The sequence below is a fragment of the Callithrix jacchus genome, chromosome X, assembly GCF_049354715.1.
Source record: "Callithrix jacchus isolate 240 chromosome X, calJac240_pri, whole genome shotgun sequence".
Lineage (NCBI taxonomy): Eukaryota > Metazoa > Chordata > Mammalia > Primates > Cebidae > Callithrix > Callithrix jacchus.
The window spans coordinates 8,022,361-8,048,964 of NC_133524.1; the positions used below are offsets into that span (position 1 = coordinate 8,022,361).

The 26,604-nt window shown below is 37.2% G+C and overlaps 1 protein-coding gene across 11 annotated transcripts in view; it reads right to left on the reverse strand.

The window, feature by feature from the left end:
* Nucleotides 1-10,481: 10,481 nt before the first annotated feature.
* PNPLA4 (patatin like domain 4, phospholipase and triacylglycerol lipase) overlaps nucleotides 10,482-26,604 on the reverse strand; it is a 38,609-nt gene continuing 22,486 nt past the window's right edge. For 3 of the 11 annotated variants that reach the window (XM_017968627.4, XM_017968626.4, XM_035287702.3), the window contains exons 5-7: nucleotides 21,086-21,238; nucleotides 13,164-13,199; nucleotides 10,482-10,770 (exon numbers count right to left, since the gene is read on the reverse strand). In XM_017968627.4, the coding sequence (XP_017824116.1) occupies nucleotides 10,546-10,770; nucleotides 13,164-13,199; nucleotides 21,086-21,238 (414 nt within the window). In that variant the 3' untranslated portion in view covers nucleotides 10,482-10,545. Of the gene's footprint in view, nucleotides 10,771-13,163; nucleotides 13,200-13,688; nucleotides 19,819-21,085; nucleotides 21,239-26,604 lie in introns of those variants that run through there. The other 8 variants (XM_017968622.5, XM_017968621.5, XM_078363507.1 and 5 more) reach the window with 5 other exon arrangements.

Below are 26,604 nucleotides of genomic sequence, written 5' to 3' on the forward strand. Positions count from 1 at the left end.
GCAATTGTAATGCATTCCTGTGATGGCCTTTCATCCATGAATAACAAGTGAGTGAATGAATGAATGAGTGGAATATTATGTGAATTTCTTGTTTGCCTTTCTGCCTCTCAGATACTACCTGCACTTAGAATAATGTTTAAATTAGAAGTGAAACTGGGTTTATTATCTTCTCAGATATAGCATTGCTTTTCAATTTTATTCATAATTTTCTCCATGAGTTGTTCATTTTAAAAGAACCCTAAACAAACATCAAATGATTAGGCTGATTACTTATAATGTTGACTAATACTTAAATCCATATTGATAAAGTTTATTTGTGTGTATACATCTGGCATACAGAATTTGCCTTCATTCTGAGTTGCATGTTTTAGTATTATGCAGAGTGTGGCAAATTTACTGTAAGATTAGCCCATTCTTACAGTATAGGGCATAATTTTTTATTATGCACTTGCCATAATAAAAAAATTGGCAAGTGCAAAAACTAAGTAAAATTTGATACCTATGAGAAACATCTGTCTACATGGAAGTGTAACATTCTTATCAAATGTTTGTCTTCAGATTTTACAAAAGTCTAGCAAACTTTGACAACTTTTCTGTTTCCTGTCATACAAAATTTATTCCTTATCCTCTTCATCTTAGAAATACTGTTCAAATTGGAAATGATAATACAAATATCACATTGTACTTATAATTTTAGATCATATACATGATCTGTGAAGCAATGTTGCATACTTTCCCCACTCCCCTGCCCAGTCTGATATCCTTTGGAGGAGGAAAGAAATTCCAGAGAGTAAAATTTTCCAAGTCAAATTAATTTTATACAAACATGCCAACTCTTTTTCTCAACACAAATAATTTGAAGATTTGGGGTACTACTTCAGCATATTTATCTTCCTCTCTTAGTTACTTATGCTCAGATGTAAGAACTCATGTAAAGATCTGTGTCAACTCTCTACCTATAGACCATAGGATGTGTTATGTGTTTGAGAATAAATTGGGATTAAAAGGTCTTCTACCCTTGCAACTTCCCTTCTCCTCCGTTTAGATTTTAGAGTCCATCTTGGGGAAAATGATGCCAGCAAAGCAAGTTCCAACCCCAGCTACCAAAATGGATGCATGGGAAACCGCAGCTTTCCTTTCATCTTTCATGAAAAGCAAAGAAAACTGAAGGAGGTAAGCCTTCTGTGCATAAATTTTGAAGCCTCTATTTGAATGCAAAATGAGATTCCAAGAGAAAAAAAGAACCAAATCCAGATCCAGGGCCATATTGCACAATGCCATCTACCTAAAGATCACCACTGAGAAAACATCTGCCTTCTCTCTTGCATAGATGTGAATGAAGGAAGCAGAAAGATGAGGGAGTCTTTCCCCAATACTCATACCTTCTTAACCATGGAGAATAGTTTTTCTTTTCTTAATGGGAAATAAGAAGAGGAATAAATAAGACATAATTCTGCCACCACTATCAAAGAAATACATAAATAAGGACTCCAACTAATAAACACAGCTTAAGACATGAGTTTCTGAATATGTATGAAATCAATCCTTAAAATGATAAAAGCCAACCCAACTTAAGGTTAAAATGTTTTCTAAATTAAACAGTATATTTCTGTTTGTGTATTTCTGCCAACAGAATCACCAAAATTTGAAAATATTGACACTGTCCACAGTTAGTGAAGTTGTGGAGGAAAATACTCTCAAAAAATGCTGAGAGTATATCTTGGTACAGCCACATTTGAAGGGCTATTGCCTAAAATGTCTCAGAATTTTAATTGTGTATGCCTTTGAGCCAGCAATGCTACCTGTAGAGGGATAGCCCATGGAAATATCTGAAGTGTGTGAAGACAGATGCACAAATATCAAAAACAATCTAAGTGGCCATATGTAAGAAATGATCATATGGGTTTTAGTGTACCCAGACATGGGAAACCTATTAAAAATAATGGTACCTGTAGTATACCACCTAGTAGTAGGAAAAAACGCAAGAGAAAGTTGCAGATGAATACATACATTATAGAATGTATGAACCAAATCTATTTTTGTACTAGAAAGAAAAAAGGTATACTTTTGTGTCTGTGTACCTATACACAAAGAAATGAATATACACCAAACAAGAACTGTTAATACTTCTAATATGTGACTATGGTGGACTGATTTGAAGGTGACTTTTTAATTTTTTAAACACATAGACACTTTCTTTTTCAATATGCATCACCATTTTGCATTAAGACATACACAGAATTTTGAAAATAAAATGTGCTGCCAGATGTGAAGTTTCTAAAAACACTCAGAATCCATGTAATAGAAAATAGATGGGCATTTGCCTGCCGTGCATTGAAAATACAAATCTCAATGGGTGCCTTCACAGCTATACTTAGCTATATATAGACTCCTGTCTTGCTTAGAGGAAGCAAACCCACCTAAAACCAATCTGCCCTATGTTGTAAGGCTCAAAAGCTTATTCATTCTAAAATAATCCTGAAAAGAAAATACTTCAGCTCAAACCACAGTTTGGAAATGCTTTGCATGTAGAAAGCAATTGTAAAAATAAGTGACTTTTTCTCTATAAAACTTCAGGAATATAATATCTGTATGAATGTTGCTGCAGGTCATCTGGTGTCATGAATGGTGTAATAATAAGGCTGCCTATCTGACAAATCTGCCAAATGCAAACAGAGCTTTTAATAAGAGTATTAATCAAGAGTGGGGAGATATGTCCATTAGAAAAATGTTGTCATAATAAAAAAATTGGCAAGTGCAAAAATTAAGTATAATATAAAAATTTGATACCTATGTAGAATAATTCAAGAGTGCATTAACCCTGCTTTGTATCATTCTATATCCACTGGTTTTCAACATTTTGTTATACACCATAAATAAAAGTTTGTTTCTTTCACTTCTGCATGCCTGTTTTCCCATAAATTACCTTCTACTGATAGTCATAGATTATTCAGGAAGAACAAGATAATGGAATCTTGTTTTTGAATAGTTTTCTTTATTCTAAACATTCCATCTGTCTAACTATATTTATAGTATGTAAAACACCTGCTTTTATTTCCAAGGGACCAATCTAGTTCTAAAGTCACAGCTGGTGATAATCTGAGAGGGTGTTCAGATACTATTTCTCAAGCAGGGCAGATGGCTATCAAAAGAAACTTTGTAATTTTATTTTTTATCACCATCAAGAAATTTGGACAAACTCACAGGACTAGAACTGGGAATACTTCAACATAAACAGTACAGGACTACACGTGAGGAATAGTCATAGGTGTGTGACAGTGGAAGACATCAAACACTAGGATTCCTAATCTCATAAGAATAATGGCAATAGAGTCAATACTTAGGACTAAATGGTGTATGAGCAACGATTTCCAAGAGCCATACTGAACTAGCTTTGGCCAAGTCTCCTTCAGAGCAAGCAATGGCAGAGAACACTCCCCTCAGTCTGTAAAATGACGGTAGAAGTGACACAGTTAAGTTTAAATTGATTTGTACTAAGATGAGATGTCCAGACCAATAGATATTTTGTGATCAAGGGTAGGGCTATCAAAAAAAATGATATTGACAAACTGTTGGAGACAATGATATGGACAATTCCTTATGTAAAGGGCAAAATTAACTCTAAAAGTTCACCTGTTGTGTAACCAACTTGGGTAAAATCACCTTGGAAGGTACAAAAAATTCTGATGACCCACACCATAGATTTGTTGGTAAACCAGATCTTTCAACCATGGGAAATCTAAAATGCTTCTTTGTCTCTAGGCTGTGTGAGTTTACTGAAACACTCCACATGTGTAAAACTAGTAAAACTGATAAAATATACAAGAAAGACAGCTCAAAAAGTGAATGAGAGAGAATAAGAATATAGATAATCAAGAGAAATCATGAAATTACAGGTATTAGCACTTTTGACCTCATTAACCTGAGTGAACCAATCTAATTATAACAATTGTAATATTACCCATGCTTGTTTTGTCTGTTTTGTATATTGCTTTAAGCATTAAGAAAGCCAAATCTATCAGACTGTGATTTTAATGAAATGATTAGAATAATTTGATTACATGTATAATTAATGTTTAAATGTCTATGGGAATCTAGTTTGTTAAATTGATTAGTTTTTGCTTTACTGGTTACATAAATAAACATGGATATTTAGGAGAATGCTATAGAAATAAAAATAAACTAAATCAAAAAGTAAAAATAGTGGTGATCTTAATGCACATAAACTTTTGAGATATTAAGTAATTTCTCAACACTAAAAAGGGCTCACATTGTTTATAGCTAGTACAAGTTAAACTCTGGAAATACTGGTAAAGGATGGATAAAACTAAAGATGCAATGCTCTGTGGAATATGGTAGATACATTATATAAATCTGAAGGATATAATCACTAGTTGAAAATATTGTGGTTTCAAAGTATTTAAATCTAGTGACAGGAAGCAAAGAAGATTACTCCATGGAAGAATTTATTCGCTATTAGTAGAATTCATTCTTAAGAGAGATATTGACACTCAAAGAAAAACTTGCAATATAATTCAGCAATTAAAGAAATAAGTTGAAAGAATTAAAAATCAAATGATAAAATGTAATATTGGCAAATATATTACATATATTTTAACATACATCTAGATGGGGTATGGGGTTAGTTGAGAACAAAAGAACATTTTGAGGGTTTAAGAGATGGTGAAGATGAAATCAGTGTTTGGTTACCGATATGTCAAGTTTGAAGATGCTTCTGGAACAACCGACTTGAGGTATTTTGTAAGCAGTTGTATAAACTGGTCTGGGACCATATGGTGATAAGTCTGGACCAGAGCTAGAAGTTGGGAGTCCTCGACTGATGGATTGCATTTGATGCCTGCATGAATCAGCTTAGAAGAGCGAGCAGAAAAAGCAGAGGGTTCACAAAATCATCTGAAGAGCTCTGTCCTTGAGAGGTTGTGCAGAAGCAAAGAAGGTGACATTAGACACCTAAAAGAGCACCCAAGGACTTAGGAAAATGGTGGAAGTGTGCAAGTGTTTGGAGACAGCATACCAAATACTGCAAGGACATGAAGTAAGATCAAGAATAAAAAATGTCCCCTGCATTTGTCAACTCACACCTATTTGGTATCTCAGCAAGAACAATCTTGATGACATGTTGGGGGGCATACACTACAGCAGGATGGAAGAAGTGTTCCTAGGAAATGAGTAAATGGTGGTGGCAGTGGTACAACTCCAGAGAAGTTTGTCTTTGAAGGTGAGGAGAGAGATACAGTGGTGCCTTAAGAGGAAAGTGGAGCCCAGGGAGGCTTTTATTTTTCACATGGGCGATATCGAAGCCTGTTAGTGGTGGAGAGTATGAAGGAGAAAGGGAGAGGTTGATGACACTGGTGAGGGTCTATAGATGGTGGAAAGAGCTCCCTGAAAAAGTAAGAGGTGATAGGCTACAAAGTCAACACACATTTCAGGCTTTGAGAGAGGGAGAGACATTCTCTCCATTTTGTAAAAGGGGAAAAAGGGAAGTTGGATGCATTGATCATGAGAAGGTGATGGACTCCCCATCAGATGCATTTTATTTCCTCCATAGTGTGGAAGATGTGGTAATAGGCTGATTCTGAAAAGAATTGAGGTAGCATGATAGGTAAGTAGAAGAGAGAAGGAACAAAACTGTTATCCCAGTTTTGGGGAAAGTGAAAGGTGAATTTGCTAGCAAGCCCTGGCTACTGGCTCTTTTAAAGAGTTAACATTTATTTGATAGAATTTGAAAACTAAGATTTTTACAAAATATGGGTATAATAAACATATAACCTATCAACTATTTTATAAAGTCTTAACCTTTAGGGGTTAAGCGATTCTACCATATGAGGCAGAAAGACAAATATTATCATTACTAATCTTTTAAAAAGGTTACTACCAAATGCTCTATTAGTTATTAATAGTATTTTTCTGGGAATGGTAATGGAATTTGGTTATTCATTTTCTATTAATGGCAATGGTAAAGCAATGTTCTCTAATGACTTTAAAAACTTGCTCACCAACTCTACCGTTCTATGTACAGAATGTTTCATAGAATTTCATATCAGAAATAAAACTTTTGATTGGGATATTTCCTGGTTTCTCTCCCAAACTCCCATCCCTCATTTCTTCCATTTTTATCAACTTACCTAACCACTATATAACCCCGGGAGCCATGGCAACAGCAGGCATTGCTGCCATCCTAGGCTTCTTCACTCTGTAACCTTCCAGCCTCCCACATGTTCAGCTCCCACTACCACTGTTCTTGCTCTCTGCTTGCAGTTGCAGGCTATTTAATTGTGGTAGGATGACATAAAATCACAGTACTGTTTTCACTAATTGTCAAAATACACAATCTTGGCTAGTTTCTTGCATTTTCTCTGGTAGACCCCCATTTTTTTATACCTGTTCCAAATTTAGATTATTTCTCTTTTATTCTGAAAGACAACGGACCTGCTCACATTTCTCTCCTTTGTTCCCAAATCCCTTTGTCACAGCCAGCTTCTCTCTCTTCCTAAGATCATGCTTCTCTTGAAGAGTTCTGTCTCCCTCCTCCATCAATGCTTTTGATCTGCCCTGTGCCAACTTTTACCAGAAACTCACTCAACAAATGGACTCCCTATGTGTTCTCTTCCTGTTCTCCATTCTCTGGTCCTTCTTTATTTTCTGACAAATATGCCTCACTCTTTCCTACTGTCCCCAACCCAAACTAATTTCTATTCACACACCTAACTTTCTTTTTAATATCAAAGAACTTGAAAAAAGTTGGTCTATAAAATACAGCAATGTTGTCTGTATAATCTGTCACTTATTACACACCTAGAAACAAATTTGTATTCCCATCACCATAGGAATCACCATCTTAGCTTTGCTTCTCAAAACTTAATGTGCGTACAAATCACATGGGATTGTACATAGTTAAAAACCTGTTTTTTGTTTAGTAGCTGGGGGATGGAAACTGAGAGTCTTCATGTCTAATAAGCTCCCAAAGGATGCCCCAGGATTAGCTCATGGACCAAAATTTGAAATGCAAAGAGCCAGTGGATTATCACCCAAAGTCTTGTTAATTTGTTTTCCAGTCTGTCATTTGAAGATTAAACCTGAAATTGTGTCTACCTATTTTTATCTCTTTTTCCTCTTTAACTTATTGCTGTTTGTCTTCCAACTGCGTCTCTCCACACAATCCACTCTCTTCGGTCATCTCCACTGTGTCACATCCAGTAGATTTTTCATCATCATCTCGCTGGTTGCCTCTGCTGAATTCAACACAGACTACTCATACAATGAAAGGGTACAACTCCGGCTTCCATGGAGGAAGAGATTCTCCTTATAGCTCTCCTTGGTAACATTTATGTTGTGTGTTCAAAAATGCCAAGTCATAAAAAGGTTTAAATATTTACCTCCTTCCGTGTTCTTTGAGCCTAAGGCCAACGAAGTGAACATATGACTTAAAATTGAACTGTCAGGATATCCAGCCCCTATGCCCACAGCAGGTAAGGGATGGTACATTACTTAATCGTACCCAATTGGAATTCTCTCTTAGACTTTCTTTCGGGCCTATTTTCCAAAACAAACAAAAGAAAACACATATTCTGTGGCTAATATGATAGAATGTGAGTTTTGCTCTGAGAACAGCCATCTCACCCACCATCTATACATGATCTGTTGTGAAAACAAACATTTGAATGCCTTCATTTCAGCTGCTGTGCCCAGGTGGCCAGGAGATAGCCTGTACAGCTATATGTACTTGTAATTCATTTCCCTTTCGTTGATCTCTCTGTTGCTTGTGGTAATTTGTGTTGGGCTTCCTTCATAAGCAACAAAAAGTTTTGACATGATCTGTCTTATAAATAATCTCTTATCTATAGATTCCTATAAGAAAAAATAGCTGAGAAAATAACACGTCTACAATAGATAGAAAAATTTGGATACAAACAATCTTAATAACTGTTTTTAAGTTTATAAATTACCAGTTTAACAATTGGGAAAATAATAAATTAGCTATGTTTCCATGGACTTTTTCCTGTTTTTTTTTTTTCTTTTCTTTTTTTTGAGACAGGATCTCATTCTATCATACAGGCTGGAGTGCAGGGGTGCAATCATAGCTCACTGCAGCCTGGAAATCCTTGGCTCAAGCAGTCCACCCACATTAGACTCCTGAGTAGCTAGGACTACAGGCATACATCACCACACTAAGCTAATTTTAAAAAAACATATTTTTTGTAAAAATAGGATCTCCCTATGTTGCTCAGGCTGGTCTCGAACTCCTGGCCCCAAGAAATTTTCCTGCCTTGGCCAAGTCACTAGGATTTTAAGCCTGAGTCAACATACCTGGCCAGCTGTGTTTTCAATGTCTAAAATGTTGCTTAGTACCCTACATATATATAAGAATTAACACATTGGAAATATTCAGCATTGTATTGCTCTTTCTGGAAAATTTTCAAAAGGATGAAAAATGAGAACACATGGACACAGGGAGGGGAGTACTAAACACTGGGGTCTACTGGGAAAAAAGGGGAGGGCCAGCGGGGAGTGGGGGAGCTGGGGAGGGATAGCCTGGGGAGAAATGCCAAATGTGGGTGAAGGGGAGAAAGGAAGCAAAACACACTGCCATGTGTGTAGCTATGCAACTGTCTTGCATGTTCTGGACATGTACCCCAAAACCTAAAATGCAATAAAAAATTTTTTAAAAAAAGGTAAAAATAAATGAAAGTAAAAATGAAAATAAAAAGAAAAAGAAATTTCTCTTTACTCTGTTTTCCTAAAATAAAAAAATCTCCAGCTAGGTGCTGTGGCTCATGCCTGCAATCCCAGCAACTTGGGAAGCTGAAGCAGGTAGATCACTTGAGCCCAAGAGTTCAAGAACAGTCCGAGCAACATGGCAAAGCCCCATCTCTACCAAAAAAAAAAAAAAAAAGTTAGCAGGATGTAGTGGCACATACCTTTGGTCCCAGCTACTTTTGAGGCTAAGGTGGGAAGATCACTTGAGCCTGGGAAGTGGAGGCTGCAGTGAGTTGTAATCAAGCCACTCAACTCCAGCCTGGGTGACAGAGTGGAACCCTGACTCAAAAGAAAAAATTTAAAAAACAAAAACTCGAATTCCTCTTTAGAAAAATAGGCAAAAGCCAGTGAGAGAAAATTCACTGAAGAATTTTAAAAAGTTAAGAAATTATGTATACAACATGGAATACTATGTAGCCATTAAAAAGAAGAAAATCATGTTCATTGCAGCAATATGGACATGGCTGGAGGCCATTATCCTAAGTGAATTAACACAGGAATAGAAGACCAAATACTGCATTTTCTCACTTATAAGTGAGAGCTAAATATTGGGTATTCGTGGACATAAAGATGGCCACAGTAGACAGTGAAGACCACTAGAAGCAGGAGGGAGGAGAGGGAAAAGGTTGAAAAACTGTTGGGTACTATGCTCAGTACCTGGGTTCTGGGATCATTTGTGCTCCAAACCTCAGTAACACCCAATATACCCAGGTAAAAACCTGTACATGTACCCTCAGAATCTAAAATAAAAGTTGAAAAAAGATTCAATAGATTAAAAAATTAGTTAATCTTTTTTGGCTATTACTGAGCATTTATTCTGCCAAATGATTTTTTTTTTTTTTTGAGACAGGATCTCACTCTGTTTCCCAGGTTAGAGTGCAGTGGCATGATCAGGGGTCACTACAGCCTTTACCTCCCAGGCTCAGGTGATCCTCCCACCTCAGCCTCCCGGGTAGCTGGGGATACAGGCCCAAACCACCACACCCAGCTAATTTTTTGTATTTTTAGAAGAGCCGGGCTTTCACCATATTGCCCAGGCTGGTCTTGAACTCCTGGGCTCAGGCAATCCTACTGCCTCGGCCTCCTAAAGTGCTGGGATTACAGGCATGAGCCAGGACGCCTGGTCTCCTAGATGAACTTTAACATCCATTTGTCACATTTTGAAAACCAAGGTTCTGAGCGTGATTGACACTTGTAAAATTTGTAGTTTAATATATGAGTACTCGACACCACATACAATGTAATTTTCCCATTTAGCAACATGATATGTCTAGTATCACATAAACAGATTAATGTATAGAGGTTTTGGATGTGTCTTGCACATTTTCTGTGTATTGGCATTTTTTTTTCTATTGTGATTGCATTTTTCTACTTTTTAAATTTCTGCTGTTATGAGGTATTATTAATTTCAATATATTCTTATAGACATTTGAGTGAACTCTTTAACTTCTCATATTACTTTTTCAGATGATTATATTGAAATATTTAGGCATTCAGTTATTTATTTATTCCTCAATTACTGAGGACCGGTGTTGTGTTAGGTCATGTGCATGGTGCTAGAAAGAATTTACAAATATAATTATTAGGTTTTGAAGGGAAGGTGAGGGTTAAAGAAAGACACACACAGAAAGAGGGCAGCTCAACAGCAAATGCAGGCTTTATGTCCAGCATAAAACCTACAGAAGTGGGGGACCAGCTTAATGCCAGAGCCCACTGCTGCTTACAGGCTGGAGGAACTTACAGGTACAGGTGGGAGGGGTTTGAGCATTATGACTTGCTGCCAGCAGGATATTGATAAGATGTTCCTATGATGAGGTGGTTCTGGTCCTTGTTCCAGTGGGATGTCTTCGTGGTGTTCCTCCGACCTTTGCTGAGCAAGATATGATAGGGATGTTTCTTTAGTTGGGGCTTTGTCTGCTTTGTGGTCAGGTGGTTAGGCAGGATGTTTCTCACGGCCCGAGTCCCCACGAAGTGTTTCACGTTGACCAAGATCTGCACAATAGCGGGGAGCTTACATGAAGGTGCAGTTTGGACTAAAATTCTTGCAAGGTTTGCAAAATAGCAGGGAGCTTACAAAATGGTGCAGATTCAACTAACAGTAACGATTCCAGTATTTTTTCCATTTTGTTAGTTTTTTTTTTTTCTTTGTTGTTACATTTTCTAAGTCTTGCAGAAGAGTGTGTGGAATAGCAGAGATTTCAGGCACATGAGCCTTACCCCTGATTTAATGGGAATGCTCCCATGCTTCATGACCCAGAATGAAGCTTGCCATTTGATTGTGAGTGAGCTTTTGAATGGTATTTTATTGAAACTTCTTTTTTATTCTTGAGTGTAGCTATTTTATTAATCTATCATGCACATTGAAAGAAGAGCATTTTCAAAAGGATGGTCTGCTTTGACCGAATAAAACCAGAAAAGGGTAGTGTTGTGTCTACAAAAGAACTGTATGGGGATGATGTCAATCTCTCTGATACAGCACCTGGAGCATTACAAACAGTCCCCACAACAACATCAAAAAAGGCTTTTCAAATTTATTATTATTTTTTATTATTATCGATGTTTCTACATTATTTGTGCCAAAAGCGTATTAAACTAATCCAAAAGGAAAATCTTCTAAACATCAGTCCCAATAGCACCACTAAAACCAGACAAAACAAAACTACTGCGAGCTAATGTCTCTAACAAGGTTTTCAAAACAGCAGCTAGGCCATCATGGCACAATCCTGTAATCCCAACACTTTGGGAGGCCAAGGTGAGAGGATCCCTTGAATCTTTCCAGGAGTTCAAGACCAACCTGGGAAACATAGCAACACCCTGTCTCTACAAAAAAAAAAAAAATTAATTAAGCTGGGTGTAGTGGCATGTATTTATAATCCCAGCTACTCAGAAGGCTGAGGCAGGAGAATCACTTGAGCCCAGGAGTTCAAGGTTAGAGTGACCAATGCATTCATTGCATAATGCCACTGCACTCCAGCCTCAGTGACAGAGCAAGACCCTGTTTCTAAAAATTAAAAATAATAATAATAAGAAAAAGGGCAGCTGATTATAATTAAGCAGGCATCATTCATATCAAAGTCATTGAAGATGTGCATTACAATAGCAAAAATGCAATAACCTCCCAGCAAATGGCAATAAACCTCTTGAGGAAATAGTCTTTTCTTTATTGCATTTTAGGTTTTGGGGTACATGTGAAGAACATGCAAGATAGTTGCATATGTACACACATGGCAGTGTGATTTGCTGCCTTCCTCCCCTTCACCTATATCTGGCATTTCTCCCCAGGCTATCTCTCCCCAACTCCCCACCTCCCGCTGTCCCTCCCCTATTCCCCCCAACAGACCCCAGTGTGTAGTGCTCCCCTCCCTGTGTCCATGTGTTCTCATTGTTCAACACCCGCCTGTGAGTGAGAACTTGCGGTATTTCCTTTTCTGTTCTTGTGTCAGTTTGCTGAGAATGATGTTCTCCAGGTTCATCCATGTCCTTACAAAGGACACAAACTGATTGTTTTTGATTGCTGCATAATATTCCATGGTGTTTTTTAATTAATGCAAGGATATCATTGGGAGTGAAGATGGCACTCATCGTGGCACACTTTTTGTGAGGCCATCTTCCCTGTGAGTCTATAGAACAATAGACTATTCTATTTATTTTTGTAATTTAATAAAATCCCCATTTTTAACCTTGGTTATTGACTCATTTACTTGTTACTGCTTTCTTATCCAGTATAACAAATATTCCATTAAGTCAGGAACTTGCTTTATTTGTTCACATCTACATATCAAGTATCTAGCACAAATCCTGACTTACAGTAAATTCTCAATAAATATTTATGGAATAGACCAGAAAGCAATGATTAAATACTTTCTTTCTGATCCTTCTAATCCATAGGAATATTTCGCAAGTCACTGATATTTTTAAATGTACATTAAAACTACGTTGGTACCCTCTCAATCTTCTCAGTTATAGTCAATAATTTAATGACATCATTTAAGATGATATAGAGGCTAACCAGTGATTTGTAGCCACTAAGCAAATGTGATAGATCAATACAGAACATGAATTGTAGAAAGATTTTTAAGCAAAGTATTTTACAATGTTGATTGCATATTCTAACTCTATATGCATTGTTTTTTTAACAGTTAGTTAATTATATTTCACTAACAGAGATAGTGAAGGCATTGTAAAACACAATTAAAAATACAGTGTATTGTATATTGTTGTTATATAAAATAACAACAACAAATGAAAATGAAATCAATTGCACTTTTTTATGCTAGTAGCCTGGCATATTAATCGTTCAAGGACAAATCTAGCCAACTGATTTTATGTTTATTGTTGCAAGGTCACAATGATCTGAGTTAGATATAAGGTATTTGCATACTTACATGTATATTTACTTCATCTGAATGTCCACAATGTGGCTAAAAAATAAGAATACATTTTGGTTTATATAACAAATTGATTAAAGAATTTCACCATGGAATTACTATCACCATTGTGGTAGCTTTAAATAGGTGAAATACATAAACTAAGGAATTTTTATCTGTAGCACTCATGCCAGGTAGTCAAACACAATGTAAACAGAAAACAACCATGCTTTCGAGTAGAAATTATTTCTGTGAGACATTCTGTAGCCATAAAGTGAAATAAGACATATCTAGACTTAATGTTAAGAGGAGAAAGAAAAAGAAATTATTTCAAATACAGTACTAGTTATTTTTGTATGCCATTTTTTTTAAAGTCTTTTAAACACAAATTGAGAATTTCAGTGTCTGTGTTGTTCTAAGTTTGAATTAGAATGCTTTCAAACCACAGATTGTGATCCATTAGTGCTTGTGAAATTATTTAAGTGTACCATGATAATTTTTACAAATAAAAATGGAATAAAAACTTCGAAAAACATATACATAATAGAAGTGTTTCGTAAACATTATTTTTATTTATATAAGTACATATTTATATTTGCATAGGTATACCGAGATGCATATAGAAATATATGCGTAAAATATATGCATATATGTATTGGATTACCTTGTAAAACAGATTATACTGAAGAAAGATTGGAATTTATTGGAGAAAATGTTGTACCAAACATTAGAATACATAGGTGGCTATAACATGCAACCAAAAACATAGTATAAAACCAAAACTAATTCAAATCCATTCATGTATTTAGTTCTTAGTGTGTGAGGAGGATTTTACAAAGACTCTCAGCCAGAAACAACTTTATGGTGAAATGTAGGGAATGATAATGTGATATCAATTATCACATGTGGAATGATCGAATGTGCCATTTGATCTCCTTCAGCTCCTCTTCTCAGTTTCTAAGTGTGAAGGATGTTGTATTTGAAAGCGGACACTCCTACTCTTTTACAGCACATGTAAGTTCTACTTAAGCACCAGGTTCCTAGTTGGGAGACAAATGACAACCTCTCCTGTTTAACAGATACATGTCAAAGCTGCATATCTGTAAATGCCAACCTAATCAAGGCCCCTTTATGTTTCCTATCTTTTTAATGCTTACTTTAGGAGGAAAGACCTGGGTACACTAAAACAAGCACCACTGTACTGCCCTACACAGGGATTTTTTACATAAGAAATTAATAATTGTTAAGTAATCATCTGCTTTTTCACCAGTTGTTGGACAGATATTTATATACAGTTCATCTTTGTACAGTATAAGGGTTAGGGGTTTTGACTTCCCAATCCACTACTCCTGTGGTCAAAAATTCACACATAACTTTTCACTCTCCCAAAATGTAACTATTAAGAGCCTACTATTGACTACAAGCCTTACCAATAACATAGTCAATTAAGACATATTTTGTATGGTATATGAATTTTATACCATATTCTCACAATCAAGTAAGCTAGAGAAAAGAAAATATTATTTTAAAAAATCATAAGAAAGAGAAAATATATTCACTGTTTACTTAGTAAAAGTGGATCATCGTAAAGGTTTTTGTCCTTTTCTTCACATTGACTGGGCTGAGGAGGTGGAGGAAGAGGAGGGGTTGGTCTTGCTGCCTCACGGGTGGCAGAGGCAGAAGAGGTAGAGGAAGTGGAAGGGGAGGCAGGAGAGGCAGGCACACTTGGTCTAATTTTTACTGAAAAAATCTACATGGACCCTCATAGTTCCAACCCGTTTTGTTCAAGGGTCAAGTGTACATTGATCCTATCTAAGTGGGGTCCTTCAGCAGCAAGTAATAGACTCTGGCTATCTTAAGTCACACAGAGAAGGTACTGGAAGGATATGATATGAATGGTCCCCATTATTGGCAGCTGGTAGGGGACCAGGCTTCTGAAACTCAGCTATTTCGCATCAGGTTGGCCATCCTAGGTCACTGTGGTTGCTACTGTTTCTGAGGTGACATTGACTTTCCTCAATTATTCTCTGTTCCATGGTGGCTTCCCTTTCAGGCACAGGTTAGGTGATCAGAGTCCATTTTCTAGTGGCATGACCCAAACCTAAGGTCCTCAGGGATGTGTGCCCTTTCTTCTGCCATATAAGGTTGCAATGGTTTCCCAGTAACTATTCCACTAGTGCAAGTCATAGACTGGTAACCGAAGGGGTTACCTGAATTTCATGCACCTTCCTATCCCCATTATATGGCAGCAAATCCATCTCCCCTTGACAAGTACAATAAGGTCATCCATTACCATGATTCTGTTCAGCCAGTAGAAGCAAATGGAAATGGCAAAGTACACCATATCTTTTCCCTCAATGGGAGTGAGAGACACTAGTAACCCCTTTGGATTTGAAATTGTCAAGAGATAATTCTGACTGAGGTTGATCAGTAGAGCTAAATTGCTTAGTTCCATGACCTTGCCAGGAACCAAGTTTTGGGGACACTGAAGTATCCCCAGTGTTGATGTGTTCGCAGTTTCAGTAAGTCTAGTGATCACTCCTTGGACCATTTAACCTTCTTCCTGGAGTAACTTCAGGATTTGGACATGTGTTATCCTGAGCCTCTCCTCCAGGTGTTCCTCTTGTGAGAGGTGGGTGTCCAGGTGAATGGTGGGTAACGGGGTAATAGAGAAGTTCCTGTCTTGGCTAGTGACAGACACCAGCACATCCTACTTTCAGACAAAAGGAGAAGCAGCCACCATGCACCTTCCTCAAGCTTCCTGGCTCTTTCACATTGCTTGTGTGGCCTAAATTATCTCACATGTTTGTTTTCTTGGTTGCTCAGGTGAGCTCTGTGAAGGCAGGGATCCACAAAAGTGCCCAGTAGATTTTACATGGCCCAAGTCCAAGCTTGCAAGGGAGAGTTTATGAATCAGGGATCCACCTGCAGGGTTGGTCCTTCTGAAAAAAATTAAAAGCATGAGTTTGGCCATAGCTAGAAGGTCATGTTGCAAAGCCATTAAGCCCATCAAGGGAGGGCTGATATTCTTGGATTGGCTGGAGCTGTGGGGCTTTCCAAAAGAATACTCATGTGCACTCTACTAGGTCTGCCCACAAAACTGATCTGACTGTATAGAGGTTAAAGAGCATTTGTAAACTCAATGAAATCAGGCATTACATAAATGCTGCTTCATCTTGACACAGTTAAAATGCAGCTGCTGTGACATGTTTTAGGCATGTGCATATGTACATACATATTTATGTGCAAGTTTGCTCATATTCATGTTTTTCACAAATTATCTTAATTCAAGATTAAGTTGGATGTGATATTATGATTTGTCCATGACTGTGTACTCAGAAATGCTTTGTAAAGTATGAAAAAAATTAAATCACATTTTCCCCTCTAAGTCAGTCAAATGGGGAAATTATACTGAGTTAGGGGACATGTGTGAGGAAAAATAAACACATGTGTTAGCATAAAGTAAGCAGAGCTTTGAGAGAAAAAATGAAGCGTAGAGCTGAGCAAATACATGGTGAATTCTACCCAAGGAAACTGTTAATTTGCAAATCAGATCACGATAACTGTTTAAAAATCTGTCTACCCCTCGTGACCTACAGTAATTGTCTTCCTTCCTACTTTGAGTTATTTAGATAATTACTTCAACTTTTGATTTTATTTTGCTATCACGTAGACAAAATTTAGGCAAGAAAAATCCTGAAACACTGATCTTCCATAGTTACTAGCTCCCTAACTGTAAAAGTAATAGACTGGATCCAAAAACTTTTTACAACAAATATTTATAAATATAAACATGTTTTTATGTAATTATATTTATGTTTTTTAGTCTTCCAAAAAAAATTAAAAGCCTAATCACTAATATCAGTGTATTTTGAGTGTTCAAGCTTGTTTAGAATCAAAATTCAGTGCCCAGAGTGGTGTGACTGTATCTTTGCAAGCTTGTGGTATACATACCTTGCACCTGATATTGAGAAGCCAGAATTAATAGTTTCTTTCTTTCTTTTTTTAATATATGGCTTGCTCTTTTAGAGCACTATTTAACTTCAAAACCAAATCTATTTTCTCTAATTGCCAATGGAAGCAGTGGGTTACCATAGTTACAAAGTAAAGCATGTTACTGAAAAGAAGAAAAGGAAGACTAATGACATTTTTAATAACAGATTCAAAGATATAAGGAAATTGCCCCCACAGGGAATTGGGAATTTATCAAGCTGTCAATCACAGTAATTACCCTGCAAACATACCAGTATCTGGGTCAGAAAGTCCTTTCAAATTTTCTATATGCCAGTTCTATAATGCTTAAAAATTTTTATCCCACAACTGAGGCAGATCCTATTGTGAATGCCTATTTTCAGTTAGTATGGCTGCATGAGCACACATTCCAGCAAAGATAGGCAGAGCGTGCTTGGTGGCATGCTCACAGGAGAGTTTGGTGTACCAGCCCCAGAGAATGCCTAGTGTATACCAAGTATGTGTTTCATTACATCACTGTATTTCCCTGTTTGAAAGTTGCTACCAACTGATATGTCAATAATCTTACAATATATTTAAAGAAAAGTACCATCAGCTGCGTGATGAATTATTATTTACAACAAACCCCCAAGACACAACTTTACCTATAACAAACCTGCACACATATCCCTGAACTTAAAATAAAAGTTGAAAAGTACCATCCACCCACAGGGTCAAATACATATACAGTAGATACAAGATACTTCAAAAAAGTCTTATACTATGAGATTTTGTTTTGCACCTTAAATTTCTGCAATTTAAGGGTACATCAATAAGGAATTTATTGATATACAGTGTAACATACAAATAGAATATTCATATAAAATAATCAAAGGAAGGGGTAAGAAGAAAAGTATTAAAACTGAAAGTTTACCTGGTGAATAAGTGGACATAATAATGAACTGAGACTCCATCCACTTCATATCACTTATGGAATCAGATAAAGATTAAACTACATGTTGTCTAGAGTAGGAAAAAGTACATACCACAGGGACCATCATTACTCTAGAGTGAGTCTGTGCAGAACTCCTCAAAAAGAGGCCATCGTTGGTGTTTATGTGCTAAAAATTGTGTATTTTGGGCTTCTGAGAACCATAAAATTGATTCAAAGAATAGTTTCAAGGGGTAAAAGGAGAAATCCATGACAATTAAAGACATGCAATTAAATTGGTTTGTCTTTAACTGCCTCTTAGTAATCAAGAGTTCATGCTTGACAAAATCTCATAAAAACAGATTTAGGATTTAAGACAGTGTAAGTAAATTAGTACAAGCCCATACACAAGTCCTCAAAATGATGGACAACTACTCAGAAAGTAAAAGACCTGGGATCAGTATACCATGATTTAAAAATGAAAAGTGAATGATTATTCTGGATTTAATTATTATTTGCTAGGCTATTTAGTTCTTTGTGTTTAGTAGTATTTTATCTATTTAAGTACGCACAATAGGTATATCCAGTATAAAGACCAATAGCTAAATAATCAGAGAGGTATGCTTTTGGAGAGAGAGAGAGAGAGAGAGAGAGAGAGAGAGAGAGAGAGAGAGAGAGAGAGAGAGAGAATGACAACCAGCCTGATAATCTCCTAAACTGGGGGGTGGTGTTTTGGGGGGGAAGATGAGAGGGGATAAGCCTCTTCAAAATCTCCTAGGCTTCTGGATATACACCCCTAACTTAACTGGGAGCATTGCACATACTTGTGGGCTGTATCCCCACCCAAATCTCATCTTTAAGTGTAGCTTCCACAATTCCCACATGTTATGGGAGGGACCCAGTGAGAGGTAATTGAATCATGGGGGTGGGTCTTTTCCGTGCTATTCTCATGATAGTGAATAAGTTCCACGTGATCTGATGGTTTTATAAAAGGGAGTTTTCCCATACAAGTTCTCTTCTCTTGTCTGCCGCCATGTGAGACGTGCCTTTTACCTTCTGCCTCCCCAGTCATGTGAAAGTGTGAGTCCATTAAACCTCTTTCTTTTGTAAATTGCCCAGTCTCGAGTATGTCTTTCTCAGTAGTGTGAAAATGGACTAATGCACAAACCTTTGTTCCTCCAGTCCTGATCAAAGGCCTTTAACCATGAGTTGTCTATTTCTCAAATCCTTCCTCTCCTACCCTGTGGTCTAAGTCAGCCTGAGAGCCTAGTTCCTTTAGTTCCAGAGCTACGGGGACACACCCATGCTTCATGTCAGGATCATGCCACACATTCTCCATGGCACCTAAGTGGTGGCCTTCCATTTTCCACATTCCTCAGTTTATCCAAAGACCCTATGCTCCTCCATTTTTTAAAGGACACGACTATTCACCAAAAATGATTCCTTATCACCTAAGTGTATCCTTCTTAACATTGCCAAATTCTAATAAAGTGCCTCTTATTTCCTTGCATTAAATAATAATTCAAATATTTAAAATAAACACAATTATTACAAAGATTAATAATAAAATTGAGAATCTTGATAGATTTTCTAAAAAGGATATGATTAGAAACTTCCATCAAAAACTGAAACGTTTTGCATTACAAACTTTTAAGCATTTTATTCAAACCAATTTTCTTTAAGTAAAAATGTAACAGTGTCATCAAAGCCACATTGATACAAAGATTCCATTTTCCTCTTGCTTGGGGGAAAAAGGGCTTGCTTAAGTCTCTCCAGATTTGCCAGGGACAACTAGAATAGAAAGACCAAAATTTATCCTATAGGACATTGCCATACAGGTAAATATACACTATGTTTACAATCCAGGTTTTCTTATCACAGATACAATTAGTAATAACACAGAAATCAGCAGGAAAAATTTAAACTTCACAAGTTACCTCCACTGATACACTAGAGGAGGGTTTCTCAGCCTTGGTACTGCTGACATTTGGGGCCGTGACATTTTAGTTATGGGGCAGTCCTGTGCACTGGAGGGCATTTAACACCATTCCTGACTTCTACCCACTGACACCAGTAGCAACAATGGGACATGATAACCAAAAATGTCTGATACAATATCATCCCACATGGAAAACTAAGGATTAAGGGAATCAGTATTTTTATGTCAACTATTCATTTGGGTCCCTAAGTTTTCTCCACTATTTTTATGTATTACCTCCATCTTCCTAAGCAAATAAATGATTTTATTTGAAATTGCTCTGGGCCAGGCATGGTGGCTGAGGCCTGTAATCCCAGCATTTTGAGAGGCCAAGGCAGGGGATCACTTGAGCCCAGGAGTTCTAGAGCAGCCTAGGCAACAGTGAGACTTCATCTCTGCAAATAATTTTTTAAAAAAGAAAGCGAGTGTGGTAGCACATGCCTGCAGTCCCAGATACTTGGAAGGCTGAGGTCTAGGATTACCTGAGCCTGGGAGGTCAAGGCTGCAGTGAGTCATGATCTTGCCACTGCACTCTAGCCTTGGGAACACAGCAAAATCCTGTCTCAAAGAAAAAAAATTTCTCTGATATCCTACCAAGTTTATTGATGTGAAAAATAAGTGGAGAAAAAGAAGTAACAGTTAATAAGCAGCAAAAATGGCAGGCATGGTGCATGTATATAATCTCAGTGCTTTGGGAACCCAAGGTGGAAGAATCACTTGAACCAGTGAGTTTGAGACCAGCCTAGGAAACCTAGTGAAACCGTATCTCTACAAAAGATAAAAAAAATTAGCTCAACATGGTGATGCACATCTATAGACCCAGCTACCTGGGAGGCTAACGTAGGAGGGATGATAAAAATAAAATAAAAGCAGCAAAAAGACTTAATGCTGACAGTCCATAGGAACCCAAGTCTCAATGCCTGATACACATTGTAAAGTATTAAACAACACAGTATGGAGAAGATGAAACTCCTACCTGCAATTATCAATGAGCTTCCTGTGCTTAGGAAACACGCTGAATTCCATGGGAATTTTTAGTAAATCAGGACTCTTCAAATACCACTGAACATAATTACTCACCATGATATCCTGCTTGGTGATATTAACATAGAGATCCAGACGCCCTTTGTCCTGTGGGGAGATGTCCAGTCGTCCACTGAAGGGGGAGATGGTCACTGTCCGGCCAAAGGGCAGAATGGGAAGACTGTTGGTGAGGCCTCCATCCACCCACTTCTGTGGAATGAAACATCCCACTTCAGCAAATGTCAACAACACATACTGCACAAAGAAAAGCAGCTTCTAATAATATGTGTAACTTGGATATGCTTTTAAATTGCCATTTTAAAGGACTATTCCCATTGGAGATCGGTTTTGGGGGCAAAACAAATCTTGGTACACATATCACTTACCAATATAAGAATGACTCTGGACAGAATCAGGATATCTCTCCAAACGTTTAAAAGCTATAACTAGATTATTGTCTGTGAGACTTGAATTCTTACTGATTAGAGTGCAGGCCTAAGAAGCCATGTATAATTAGATTGGGGCTCATTATTTAATCAAACTAAAAAGTCAGATTTACTGTGGATGCTGAACAAAATATCCACCAGCAGAGGAAGTTCCACTTTTATCATAAGAATTGGAAAATGGAATTTTCTGTGGCAAACTTAAAAAGTAAACACAGCAACTAGAAATGCTTCTAATTCCAAAGTGGTTCCTGTGCTCTTGAAGCAAGGTGTATGTCCTAAAGCTGTAAAGAATGAGAGTGCTACATAAAAGTCACATATTCCTCAGTGGTATTTAGTACTCTCAAGTCTACCCCAAAGGGGAGTGAGTGATGGAGAAGGTGGAGGAGAGAAGCCCCCCCAAGGAAGAAAATGAAACAATCCTGGGGCAATGAGGATGGACAATGAGGTGCTCAAGGTGTGTGCAGCCTTGGCCCCAAGCTCTACAGAAGTGCACACTGAGAAATGGTAACAGAAGATCCATACAGGCAATATCCCTTTTGCTGTCTATTCCAAGACCAGTTTCAATGCAGCCATGATCTGATAAATTCACATGATCAGCTACAGCAATCAATAAACACACATATGGAAATAACGTCCAAATTGTCTAACTTACATCTGTTATTAAAAACGGCTTTCAGATAATATACCAAAAGAAAAAAAGTCTGGTAACGGTTAAGAGTCCTGTATGCAGGAATCTTTAGTGAAGTTTGTAAACTGAGTTTTGCTTGAATGTGTAAAATGCCATGTAGATAAAACGTTTGTTATTCAACATAAAGGTGGCATGAAGGGGAGAAACAGGCCAAAATAAAATGTTCTCAACTCACTTAAAATATATCTCAAAGTAATAAAAGCTATTTACGACAAACCAACAGCCAATATCATACTGAATGGACAAAAACTGGAAGCATTCCCTTTGAAATCTGGCACTAGACAAGGATGCCCTCTTTCACCACTCCTATTCAATATAGTACTGGAAGTTCTAGCCAGAGCAATCAGGCAAGAAAAAGAAATAAAGGGTATTCAAACAGGAAAGGTGGAAGCCAAATTGTCTCTATTTGCAGATGACATGATAGTATACCTAGAAGACCCCATCGCCTCAGCCCAAAAACTCCTGAAACTGATAAGCAACTTCAGCAAAGTCTCAGGATATAAAATCAATGTGCAAAAATCACAAGCATTCCTCTACACCAATAACAGACTTAAAGAAAGCCAAATCAAGAACGAACTGCCATTCACAATTGCTACAAAAAGAATAAAATACCTAGGAATACAACTCACAAAAAACGTAAGGGACCTCTTCAAGGAAAACTACAAACCACTGCTCAACGAAATCAGAGAGGACACAAACAGATGGAGAAACATTCCATGTTCATGGTTAGGAAGAATCAATATCGTGAAAATGGCTATACTGTCCAAAGTAATATACAGAATCAATGCTATCCCCATCAAGCTACCATTGACTTTCTTCACAGAACTGGAAAAAACCACCATGAACTTCATATGGAACCAAAAGAGAGCCCGCATAGCCAAGTCAATTCTAAGCAAAAAGAACACAGTGGGGGGCATCACACTACTGGATTTCAAACTATACTACAAGGCTACAGTAATCAAAACAGCATGGTACTGGTACCAAAACAGAGATATAGACCAATGGAACAGAACAGAGGCATCAGAGGCAACACAACATATCTACAACCATACAATCTTTGATAAACCTGACAAAAACAAGCAATGGGGAAAGGATTCCCTGTTTAATAAATGGTGTTGGGAAAACTGGCTAGCCATGTGCAGAAAGCAGAAACTGGACCCCTTCCTGACACCTTACACTAAAATTAACTCCAGATGGATTAAAGACTTAAACATAAGACCTGGCACCATAAAAACCCTAGAAGAAAATCTAGGCAAAACCATCCAGGACATAGGAGTAGGCAAGGACTTCATGAACAAAACACCAAAAGCATTGGCAACAAAAGCCAAAATAGACAAATGGGACATAATGAAACTCCATAGCTTCTGCACGGCAAAAGAAACAGTCACTAGAGTGAATCGGCAACCAACAGAATGGGAAAAAGTTTTTGTAGTTTACCCATCTGACAAAGGGCTGATATCCAGAATTTACAAAGAACTCAAACAGATTTACAGGAAAAAAACAAGCCCATTCAAAAATGGGCAAAGGATATGAACAGACACTTTACAAAAGAAGACATATATGAGGCCAACAATCATATGAAAAAATGCTCATCATCACTGGTCATCAGAGAAATGCAAATCAAAACCACATTGAGATACCATCTCACGCCAGTTAGAATGGCGATCATTAAAAAATCTGGAGACAACAGATGCTGGAGAGGATGTGGAGAAAAAGGAACACTTTTACACTGTTGATGGGAGTGTAAATTAGTCCAACCATTGTGGAAGAGAGTGTGGCGATTCCTCAAGGCCTTAGAAATAGAAATTCCATTTGACCCAGCAATCCCATTACTGGGTATATATCCAAAGGACTATAAATTGTTCTACTATAAGGACATATGCACACGAATGTTCATTGCAGCACTGTTTACAATAGCAAAGACCTGGAACCAACCCAAATGCCCACTGATGATAGACTGGACTGGGAAAATGTGGCATATATACACCATGGAATATTATGCAGCAATCAGAAATGATGAGTTCGTGTCGTTTGTAGGGACATGGATGAATCTGGAGAACATCATTCTCAGCAAACTGACACAAGAACAGAAAATGAAATACCGCATATTCTCACTCATAGGCGGGTGATGAAAAATGAGAACACATGGACACAGGGAGGGGAGTACTAAACACTGGGGTCTATTGGGGGGAAAGGGGAGGGCCAGCGGGGGGGTGCTGGGGAGAAATGCCAAATGTGGGTGAAGGGGAGAAAGGAAGCAAAACACACTGCCATGTGTGTACCTATGCAACTGTCTTGCATGTTCTGCACATGTACCCCAAAACCTAAAATGCAATAAAAAATTAAAAAAAAACATGCATTTATTTCTTCCCATGTGTCTTTTTCATGTCCTTCTCATTTGTGTTTATTTCTAAAGCTGCTGACAAAGTGAGTGGTATTACATTATTTACAAAGGCTCTGGCCAGCTATAAGCCCCTCTAAAGAAAATAAAAGTAAACAAAGATAAAAATGGGTTGAAAATTCCTTTTGAGAGAATTGCATTTTGATGGAAGAAAGAGTATAAGTAGACTGGATTAAAATAAAACTGACCTGGATAATTTACATACTGTCATTATTTTTAAAAGAATATAAAAATTATTATATATTATGTTTTATGTGTATTACATTACACTTACTTATTCAGATATGTATGTGCATATGCATGTATATTATGTGTTTGTGTATTTATTTGTGTTTATATATGTACCCATATGTATACATAAAATATAGCTGGTTATATAAATGCATAATCTAAAAGGGAGGCTTGCAAAAAAAGGCTCCAAAATATCTGATTCTGTCCCAGAACTTGCCTTTTTTCCCTGATTGCTTTAGATGTAAATATCAAATTCTGGAATAGGATAATACCCAGAAGGGAAAAGAAAGACAGCTTCCAAAATTATTTCATGTTGTCAACAGAAGCTGTCATCAATGATGTAAAAATTCATATAGGTTTCATCAAGAAAAATTAAAGATATACAACTTTAAGTAACAGCTCTTCTGATTTATTCAACTTAATGAAAAGAAGAGCAATCTGGCTCATTAAATTGAAAAGCATTCTAATTTACTGTGGGGTTAATGACTGCTGTTTCAGGGAATCGAAAATCCTTTTTGCAAATTCTGTTCACTCTTGTTAGCTTATGCTGATTTGATAAATGACAACGGAAGATGTATAGCAGCTTATCAAATCACTTGATTAAACCTGCAATGATACCAGCTCCTTCAAAACCCTTGATGCTATAGTCCCACTCCTCAGATGTGCTAAATGTGGTACCTCTTACTCCTGATTTATGCTCTCATGAACTGTATCACTCAGACAACCACATATTCATTCGGGCATGCAGACTTCAGCAAAGTTTCTGGAAACAACCATCACAACAACAAATATTCTTCAACCTCCAAATTAAAAGTGGAAACATTTTATATCTTATGCTCTACTGATAATTTAAAATCTTGCATAGTAAATACTTCTGTCCACGGATTCTCTGGCTATTCACAACATATGGCTGTGAGTCATCCCCATCTTCTTGTTTCATGGGCAGCGTTCTACATGCTGGTAGCTACTTACATGAGATTCTGTGACTCCAAAATTGTCCTTAAGAAAAACAACTGCTGGTCTACCCCATTAGAGTTTTCTCATATGTTTGTCAGTTTTCATCACATACACCATCATCCTTGAAGGAAAAGGGAGAGCAAGTACACAAAAATTCCAGAGCAAAATAGTTTCAAAATCATGCTTGCTACAGGCCCCCAGTGACCACCTCTCAGTCCCACTTCTAGACCAACTGTTCTTTAATCTTTGACCATATTCGAAGTGTGTTATACATTCAAGTCAATGCCTGAATCCTAGAGATAGAAATGAGCAACTGCTCAACAGAAGAACAAAAAAGAAACAAAACAAAAACCTCATGCCCAATTGTGGCGCAGATATCTACTGTGATTGTTCTCTGAAAGTTACAGCACTGAAAACTAGAATTCACGGAATCACTTCTAAAGAGATAAGGCCACCTGTTACATCTAAACAGGCTAGAATACTCATCTGGCAGTACTTGTTAAACTTTGCTTTATACATTGATGTGTTATGGGTACCTACTGAGAACATATCTTATGAATTCAAGTAACTGCTATTATATAATATAAGTGGAAAATTTAAAGGAGCTGACAAGTTAACCTCTACTGAAAGGGCCAGTTTGTTCATTCAACAAGTGATCCCTAAGTATCCAGTATATGTCTGGATGTGTGGTAGATGCTGGGAATATATTTGTGACAGAACTTCAGTGAAGGGCTCCATTTTCTTAAGGTATATTTTGCTCAACAAACCAAGTGAATAAAAAATACTCTGCAGGAAGAATGAATGAGATGTTGCTATCTGTAATTATTATAAATACCATGGCACAGGGCATAAC